The 9,427-nt window shown below is 57.5% G+C and overlaps 2 protein-coding genes across 2 annotated transcripts; both read left to right on the top strand.

Annotated features, from left to right (window-relative positions):
• Positions 1-2,590: 2,590 nt before the first annotated feature.
• Positions 2,591-5,367, top strand: VTN (vitronectin). Its single transcript, NM_001082292.1, is given in 8 exon segments — positions 2,591-2,681; positions 2,776-2,895; positions 2,970-3,314; positions 3,394-3,533; positions 3,798-3,954; positions 4,080-4,232; positions 4,621-4,956; positions 5,180-5,367. Coding segments are annotated over 8 exon segments (1,428 nt in total). The 5' UTR covers positions 2,591-2,617; the 3' UTR covers positions 5,293-5,367.
• A 966-nt stretch (positions 5,368-6,333) lies between these two features.
• SEBOX (SEBOX homeobox) lies at positions 6,334-8,015 on the top strand. The gene is made up of 3 exons (XM_089317476.1): positions 6,334-6,499; positions 6,636-6,796; positions 6,967-8,015. The coding sequence occupies exons 1-3, from the start codon at positions 6,469-6,471 to the stop codon at positions 7,345-7,347; spliced, it is 573 nt and encodes a 190-aa protein (XP_089173602.1). The 5' UTR covers positions 6,334-6,468; the 3' UTR covers positions 7,348-8,015.
• The last annotated feature ends 1,412 nt before the right edge of the window (positions 8,016-9,427 follow it).

Genomic DNA, 9,427 nt, shown 5'->3' with positions numbered 1-9,427 from the left:
GGCTCCGCCGCCGCCGCCTGCGCAGCCCCACCCTCAAGCCTTCTCCAGCCACGCCCACGCCCGGCCCGCCCTCCTGCCGGGGTCTCTGCCTGTGCAGGGAAACCCCCCTCGCGGCAGTGTGGCAGCAACACCGCTGAGTGTGCCCCCTCTCCTGCTCGTGGTTAGAGCAATCGCAGAACAATTCTGTGCTACTCTGAAAGCCCTTTTACACCGGTTTCAAGCCTCAAGGCATACCTATGTGGTAGGGTCAGTGTTCCCGTTTCACAGCTGAGATGACTGAGACCCACAGAGAAGAGATGGGCCAAAGTCACACTCCCCTCTGATTCCAGCACGGGACAAAGTCACCGAGAAGGCAGATTCCGTCCCCACCAGGTGGTGGAGGATTTCAGAAGGTCTGCTGAGTCAGCGGATGTTCTCTGGGTAGGGGAATCAGATTTATGGCAGTCAGAATTGTGCAGCATGGGACCACTCCATACAGATGGTGAGACTGAGAGTGGGGACAAGGAGCATCCTGCCCAGGATGGGTGGATTAGTGGAATACTCAGGGGTCACGTTGGTCCAATGGGCTACCATTCATTGTTTCCTGTGGTATGAAGACCAGATGGGGAGACCAGTCCATGTACGAGAAGAACCCAGACATAAAACCTTGTTCTTTCATGATAAAAAAGATAATTTTAGGGGACAGCACTGTGGCATAGTGAGTAAAGCAGCTACCTACATCGCATATGGGCGCTGGTTCGAGTCTGAGCTGCTCCACTTCCGATCCAGCTCTCTGCTATGGCCTGGGAAAGCAGAAGATGGTCATCCACATGGGAGACCCGGAAGAGGCTCCTGGCTTCGGATTGGCCCAGCCTCAGCTGTTGCAGCCATTTGGGGAGTGAACCAGTGAATGAAAGACCTCTCTCTCTGCCTCTGACTCTGTAACTTGCCTTTCAAATAAATAAATAAATCTTTTTTATAAAAGAGATAATTTTAGGGTAGGTGTTTGATGCAGAGGTTAAGACGCTGCTCTTAAGCTGGCACCATGGCTCACTAGGCTAATCTTACGCCTGCAGCGCCAGCACCCTGGGTTCTAGTCCCGGTTGGGGCACCGGTTCTGTCCCAGTTGCTCCTCTTCCAGTCCAGCTCTCTGCTGTGGCCCGGGAGTGCAGTGGAGGATGGCCCAAGTGCTTGGGCCCGGTACCTGCATGGGAGACCAGGAGGAAGCGCCTGGCTCCTGGCTTCGGATCGGCGCAGCGCGCCGGCCGCAACTCACCAGCCGTAGCGGCCACTTGGGGGGTGAACCAACAGCAAAAGGAAGACCTTTCTCTGTCTCTCACTGTCTAACTCTGCCTGTAAAAAAAAAAAAAAAAAAAAAAAAAAAAGATGCTGCCTTGGACACCTACAGTCCTTTTAGGAGCGCCTGGATTCGAGTCTGGCTCCGCTTCCCATTCCAGCAGCCTGCTAATGCATGTCTTGGGAGGCAGCAGGTGACGACTCAAGAAGTTGGGTATTTGTCACACTTATGGGAGACCCAGAATGTGTTCTGGGCTCCCAGCTTCACCCCTGACTGTTGCAGGCATTGGGGACTGAGCTAGCAGATGGAAGATCTGTCTGCCTGCCTGCCTCTCTTCTCTGTCTCTCTTTCAAAACAGTAAACTGAAATACTAAAAAAATTTTTTTTTCTGACAGGCAGAGTTAGACAGTGAGAGAGAGAGACAGAGAGAAAGGTCTTCCTTCCGTTGGTTCACCCCCCAAATGGCCACTACGGCCGACACACTGCGCCGATCCGAAGTCAGGAGCCAGGTGCTTCTCCTGGTCTCCCAAGCGGGTGCAGGGCCCAAGGACTTGGGCCATCCTCCACTGCCCTCCTGGGCCACAGCAGAGAGCTGGCCTGGAAGAGGGGCAACTGGGACAGAATCTGGCGCCCCGACCGGGACTAGAACCCGGGGTGCCGGCGCTGGAGGTGGAGGATTAGCCTAGTGAGCCACGGTGCAGGGCCAGAAATACTAAAATTTTTAAAAGAGAAAATCTCCCCAGATTGCTTACCATATCTCTTCCCACCACCACCCCCCATTTCACTGCCTGAAATACACAACGGGTAAGTGAGCACCCAGCCAGAGAGGTGCCTGATCAAACAGATCACAGATCAATAGCCCTCCATGGAGTTGAACTGGAAGCTACCCCAGGCGCCATTCCGTCTATTCTAGTTCATGTAATCCTCAGCATCTCATGAGGCACGGGATTGTCAGTTGCATTTTACTGCAGGGCCTAAGGCTCAGCGAGGTGAAGCAGTCACCCAGCAAGTGACACCATGGGTCTTCGTTCTGCCTGCCGGACCTACTGTCTGCCTCCTCCCCCACCTGATGACCTAATGGCCCGAGCTTGGCAAGGGTTCTGTTTCCCAGCTCTCCCAGGCCCAGGGTTCTGGGAATCTGACCCTTTGCTGAGGTGGCCTCTGGCATCCAGGAAGTGGGGACTGGGCTGGGAGTTGAGCAAACAGAGCAGCAGAAAGGACAGCTCTGCTTCTCTGGTTCCCTCCCTATTCCCGCCTCTCCCTCCCTTCCTCAGGCATTGGAGCTGAGACCTCAGGGAGCTCAGAGGCCAGCTGGCCAGGCCCTCAGCTAGAGGCTCTGTCATGGCACCTCTGAGACCCATCTTCACGCTGGCTCTGCTGCTGTGGGTTGTTCTGGCTGACCAAGGTGTGGGAGGGTGTTGGCGGCCATCGGGGCCAATGTTGGGTGGGCTTGGGGGGGCTTGGGTGCGGCTGTGGCAGCTGACTCCCACTCCCCACAGAGTCCTGCAAGGACCGCTGCACGGAGGGCTTCAACGCCAACAGGAAGTGTCAGTGTGATGAGCTCTGCTCCTACTACCAGAGCTGCTGCGCTGACTACGCGGCCGAGTGCAAGCCCCAAGGTGCGTCCAGACCCGGGGAGTGGGCCTGGGGTCCTCTCTGCGACTGGAGGCACCACCTCCCCCTCTGCTTGCAGTGACCCGCGGGGACGTGTTCACTATGCCGGAAGATGAATATGGGCCCTATGACTACATCGAGCAGACCAAAGACAATGCCAGCGTCCATGCACAGCCCGAGAGCCCCACCGTGGGCCAAGAGCCAACCCTGAGCCCTGACCTGCAGACTGAGGGGGGCGCTGAGCCTACACACGAGGTCCCCCTGGAGCCTGAGATGGAGACCTTAAGGCCTGAAGGGGAGGACCTGCAGGCCGGGACCACGGAGCTAGGGACATCGGCGTCCCCAGCAGAGGAGGAGCTGTGCAGTGGGAAGCCTTTTGACGCCTTCACCGACCTCAAGAATGGTTCCCTCTTTGCTTTCCGAGGTGACTCGAGGGGCAGGTCTTGGGGGGAGGGGGTCTGCCCCAGGGTATCTCCTCCCTCACACTGGCTCCTCCACTCTAGGACAGTACTGCTACGAGCTAGACGAAACGGCAGTGAGGCCCGGGTACCCCAAGCTCATCCAGGACGTCTGGGGTATTGAGGGCCCCATTGACGCTGCCTTCACCCGCATCAACTGCCAGGGCAAGACCTACCTCTTCAAGGTGCCTGGCAGGGGGCTGTGGGTCCTGTGGGTCTTGAGTAGGGGGCCTCCAGGGAGGGTTGACAGGTGGTGTGTCCAGGGCGAGACTGGGCTGGAAGGTGGGCTCTGGGGTCCTGCCATACCCGACTGGGACTCTGAGAGGACAGGGCAGTCGGAGGACCTAGGTTCTGCCTGCAGCAGGGGATGGCCACTCTGGGGCTGGGGACTGTGCCTGTGTGACCAGAGAGCCCCCTCCTCACCCCCTGTCACCTCACCCACCTCTCAGGGCAGCCAGTACTGGCGCTTCGAGGACGGTATCCTGGACCCTGACTACCCTCGCAACATCTCTGAAGGCTTCAGTGGCATCCCAGACAACGTGGATGCGGCCTTTGCCCTCCCTGCTCACAGCTACAGTGGCCGGGAGCGGGTCTACTTCTTCAAGGGTACTCAGGGGGTGGGGTGGGGGTGGGGGAGAATGGCCACGGGGCACCTCACTGGGCACAGGATACAGCGGGTGCCCACCCCCACACCAGGGGCACCTTCCTGACGCCAGTCGCCCTGCCCCCAGGGAATAAGTACTGGGAGTACCAGTTCCAGCAGCAGCCCAGCCAGGAGGAGTGTGAGGGCAGCTCCCTGTCGGCCGTGTTTGAGCACTTCGCCCTGCTGCATCGGGACAGCTGGGAGGACATCTTCAAGCTTCTCTTCTGGGGCAGACCCTCTGGTACACCTGGGGAGGGGCCAGGGCAGGCAGGCTGGCTGGAGGGGACTGGGACTGCAGTCATTGATCAGGAGCTGTTTGCTCAGGCCAGACTTTGCTTCTGTTGACCTTGGCAGGGGAGCGTCGCTCCACTTGGACCCCACACCTTGGACTTTGCCTAGCACAGTCAAGGGCACGACCAGCAGAGGGAAAGGCTGTGGCTGGGGGGTATAGGGAGGCCTGGGGAGTGGGGTAGAGACACCAGGCATCAGGCAGAGGGAGGGCGAGGGAAAGAGCAGCAAGGCACCGGCCTGGGTGCTGGGCTCTGCCACCAGCTGGCTACACCTTTTCCTTGGACAGGGCGTGGTAGATGAACTCTAAAAGCCCCCCATTAACTCCTTTTCTGCCACAGGTGGTGCCAGACAGCCCCAGTTCATCAGCCGGGACTGGCACGGGGTGCCCGGGAAAGTGGATGCAGCCATGGCTGGCCGCATCTACATCTCGGGCTTGACGCCCAGCCCCTCTGCAAAGAAGCAAAAATCTAGGCGTCGCAGCCGCAAACGCTACCGCTCCCGCTATGGCCGTGGCCGTAGCCAAAACTCCCGCCGGCTGTCCCGTTCAATCTCACGGTTATGGTTCTCCAGCGAGGAGGTCTCGCTGGGGCCCTACAACTATGAGGACTACGAGACGAGCTGGCTCAAGCCTGCCACCTGCGAGCCCATCCAGAGCGTCTACTTCTTTTCAGGAGGTGGGAGCCTCTGTCGGCCTTGAAGAAATTGGTTTAGCCTAGGCCTTCCCTGCTGCCTCCGGTCCCAAAGGGCTGAACACAGCCTGACAGGCAGTGACCCGTGAAAGCCAGGCCAGGAGTCCCTCATGCATTGTGGATGTCACCTTCCCTTCCAGGGGAGACCTGGGTCATTATTCTTGGGACATGACCGGTCTCACACACCCTCTCCTGTCTTCTCTTGCAGACAAGTACTACCGAGTCAACCTCCGCACACAGCGAGTGGACACTGTGAACCCCCCCTATCCCCGCTCCATTGCCCAGTACTGGCTCGGCTGCCCAGCCCCTGGCGGCCAGTAGGAGTCAGGGCCCATCCAGTGTGGCTTCTGCTGCTCCCTCTCCCACCCCAATAAAGGTCCTGTGGCCCTGAGTGTGAAACTACTGTCCTGCCTGGGGACCGATGGCTGCCAGGGAGTCAGAGAAGAGCCTCTCTGTGAGCCTGGGGAGAGCTCGGAGAGCCGCCCTCCCACCGAGCCAGCAGTTAGGCAGGGGCTTGAACCCCACTGATGATGACAGGAGGCACCAAGCCACCTGTGCCTGGGTGAGGCTTGCTTTGCCCCTTAGGGTCACCTAGGGTCTGGGAAGAGGGAAGGAGCTAGAGGTTGGTGGTGTTCTGGCTCAGCTTCTCTGCCCACCCCAAGACTGAAATCCAGGCTGAGCACCAGGGGAACCCATCACTGTGCTCCCTCAACCCCTCCCCTGGGGTGGGTTTTTCTTTGAGGTCTCTGGGGTCTGCGGTGGGGGACAGTGAAATCAGAAGAGGAGGAACGGTAGGAACTGAAAGGAAATTTGAGTGCACTCCCTTCTCTTAGGTAAGTGGTCCGGAAGACTTCCAAGGAAGAGAACACTGTACAGGCAAACATCTTTCCTAAAGCCCCTCAATTGTACCTGCAAACCTTCTCTGCTTCCAGGTTCCTGGGCTCCACGAAGCCCCTATGAGTTCTCAGATACAAAGCTCTAAAACAGACTGAGGGCCACCTGGTGGTGACAGGTGCTCCCCAGCCTGGCTGACAACGCACACCAGCTCATCTCTGGTCACCCTGTCGTCCCACTCAGCCTGTCCAGCTTCCCTAGCCCAGTCCTCAGCTGTGGGACAGGACTCTACCCACTCCCTGCTAAGGGCAGCCCCTGGCACTGGGGGCTTGGGCAAAGCCCTGGAGAGATGGATCTCTGACTTGGTGGAAGGAGCAGGTTTCAGGCACAGACTGCTAGGGTTTGAGGTTTGAGGGGGAGGCTGGGGCCAGCTTCCTTTGTGAAGACTGCAAAGCTTGCCCTACCCATGCCTCCTCCACAAACCCCAGCCACCCCTGGCTTCCCTCTTTCCCTGGGACTTCTCTGCCTCCTTGGTGCCGGGCTCCAAGCCACTCCCCTTGGAGGCGGGGCCAGCCACTCTAAGCTGGATAAAACATCAAGTGGAGGGGTCTGGTATGGGCACAGCCTGGCGTGGCCCTCAGGCTCCTCGCCTCTGCCAGCCCCATGGCCAGCCCCGTGGAGATGCCCCTAACAGGTGATGCGGTGGGGCAAAGGGTGGGCAGGGCGTGGCGGGGGAAGGTGGAAGGCGGGGGAGCAGGGGCTTTAGGGTCTGTTCAGGATTCCCAGGCGGTGGAGGTTCTTGCTGGGACTTCTGGCTTTGTCCCTGCCAGGCCGTGCCAGTGGGTTGGGTCCGCCCCGGAGAAAGCGGACCACCTTCAGTAGAGGGCAGCTGCTGGAGCTGGAGCGGGTGTTTGCGGCCTGGCCCTATCCTGACATCAGCACCCGTGAACACCTGGCCCGGGTCACCCACCTTCCTGAGGCCAAGATCCAGGTGAGCTGTGAACCCCACCCCTCCCTCAAGCTAGGGCTACTCTGAGATGGCCAACTTCCGGGCTTGACCCATAGCCCCTTTTCTCTGGGAGTCCTGTCTTCAGGTTCTTTTCTTATTGCTGGGGGAGGAGGTGCTGGAGCCGCAATAGACACCTTCATCTTCCCTACCAGGTGTGGTTCCAGAACCGCCGGGCTAAGCGAATCAAGAACAGGAAGCCAGGAGACTTGAGCCCCAGGCCTGAGTCCCCCCAGAGTTCCTACTCTCTACCAGATACCCCCCTACATCCCTCGGAGCCCCAAATGCTGGGCCAGCCTCCGCCTGCCACCAGCACAGCTGAGTGCCCTTCTGAGTGTCTGTATGCCTCCCGTTTAGCTCCGCCTTTGGGTTCCAGCCAGGGCTGGGCAGGGGCTAAGGCTACAGCCCCAAGGGGACTGGCTGGGGCTACAGTGGTCCACCCTTCTTTGGAGCGAGTTACTTCTCAGACCTCACTAGGCAGATTGTCTGACCTCATCTATGCCTCGGCCATTGTCACCAACGTGGACCATTCTTAATCTACGTCCAGAACTTGCAGGCCCCCTTCTTTGGCTCCTGTGGCACACCTTGCCTTTCCTAAGACTGAACATCTGAGAAGTGGACCCTTGCCCCCTCCTTTTACACAGGGGAGTGCTTTTATGGGGAGTTTAGCTCAGGAATTCCCCAGGTTCTGCTGCAGGTCCTGCACAGTGACTGAGGGCATGGCTCCTGCTGCCCAGCACCCTAGCCCCTCCTGGGACATACGTTTGTCTTGGCAGGAGGTACCTTCAGAAGGATGGGGGGGCATGTTTCTCAGCACTCCTATCAGACCTGGTTTCCAATTCTCACCCCAACTGCTGACCACCTGCCTCTGAAATAGGGGCAGCGTTTGCGTCTGCTGAGGCTCCTGCAGGCTATCATGCTATCATCTGACTGCTAAGTGAGCTAGGAGACGGCTGGGCCCCTCCTCTCACCTGAGCAAATTAATCACATCTATGGATCTCAAGAGGCAGTGACATCAGAGAAATAAAGTAGGAGGAGGAGCCTGGGGCTCATGCTGATTTCATTTTCACAAAGATCAGATTGGCTGCGCTGTGATGTGGGGCTGTGGAGAGGCGAAGGGGGGTACAGCAACACTGGGTTCTGGTATCACCGTCATCTGTAATACCAACTAATCTCCAAATAAAACCCCAACTCCGTACCTTAATCTGGATTGTTGTCTGCCGGGAATGAATGGGGACAAGGGCCGTTCGTTCTGGAACTTTATCTCCACCACTTAATCCCTAAATGGGGCGAGGTTCCACAGATTTCGGGTGGGAGGTATTACCCAGGCTTCTGCAGATTAGTTACAGGGATAGTTAATTGGAGGGCTTAGGTCTCTGCCCAACAGACCCTGGGGAGACAGGGGACTAGCAGAGGCAGTCCCACTGCTTCTGGGACATTCTCACTGCTTCCCCTCTGGGAGCTGCTCAGAGAGGAAAGCACGGAATCTGCGATTGGACCGCACTGGACTCACATCCTGACGCTGCTACAGAACCATGGTGACCTCTGAAACTCTGAGGTGCAGAAATGGTAACATTCACTTCCTCTCCTTGGGAATAAGGCACGGAGATGGGTGTGTGTAAAAACCCAACAAATGCTACTTCCTTCTCTGTACTATGGGTCATGACAAAGTGGGACAGCCCCAAACTTCTTAAGCCTCTGACCTCCTGTCAAGCACTCCCTGGAACCAGACTGCACCTGAGAAAGTGCACGGTGGTGAGACAGAGGAAGAGGCTGAGCAGCAAGGTCCCTCCCCCAGCACAGCACAGACTGCCTGATTCCTAACCCTAACTCTGCCCTCCTTGCACAGAGGCCATCTGCTCCTCCTTACTCCCTGGATAGGGACCAGGTGTTCTACCTCACTAGCCCCAGGCGACAAAGTGACTCCCAGTGAGCGCTCAGTGACTCCCAACAGGCTGGGAGTCAGCGGTTGGGATGCAATGGAGACTCCATCTTCATGGATGGCTGGGGGTTGGGATGATCCCGCTTTAACTGTTAGATGTCCTGGGGTTAGAATCTATTCGAAGTGGCCTCTCTTTATCTGCCATTCAAAAGTCTTCTAGGGGCTGGTGCTTGTGGTGTAGCCACATGGGTGTTGGTTCGAGTCCTGGCTGCTCTACTTCTGACCCAGCTCTCTGCTAAGGCCTGGGAAAGCAATAGAAGATGGCCCAAGTCCTGGAGCCGTGCATCCAAATGGGAGACCTGGAAGAGACTCCTGGCTCCTGGCTTCAGACTGGCACAGCTCTGGCCATTGCAGCCATCTGGGGAGAGAATCAGCAATGGAAGACCTCTCTCTCTGCCTCTCTGAAACTCTGCCTTTCAAATAAATAAATAAATCTTAAAAAAAAAAAAAAAAAAAGTCTTCTAGTCTAGATCCAGGTGCCTGGGGGATGCATAAGCACAGATATGTGGGCAGCCTGCCCAAGGAATGAATTCACAGGGAGGCACAGCCACAGAGTCTCCAGAGCCTCACTTAGCTTCCTAACTCAATCGTCAGCGGTTCAGATGATCACGAACGCTGCAAAATGCCAGCTGTATTTCTTCTTACAGCTGACACTTCTCCCCACTAAGAAAACT

Source organism: Oryctolagus cuniculus, chromosome 17 (assembly GCF_051225735.1).
Source record: "Oryctolagus cuniculus isolate XC-2025 breed Fujian yellow rabbit chromosome 17, ASM5122573v1, whole genome shotgun sequence".
Lineage (NCBI taxonomy): Eukaryota > Metazoa > Chordata > Mammalia > Lagomorpha > Leporidae > Oryctolagus > Oryctolagus cuniculus.
The sequence above is the reverse complement of the archived record's forward strand: the minus strand, read 5'-3'. Positions and strand labels throughout refer to the sequence as shown.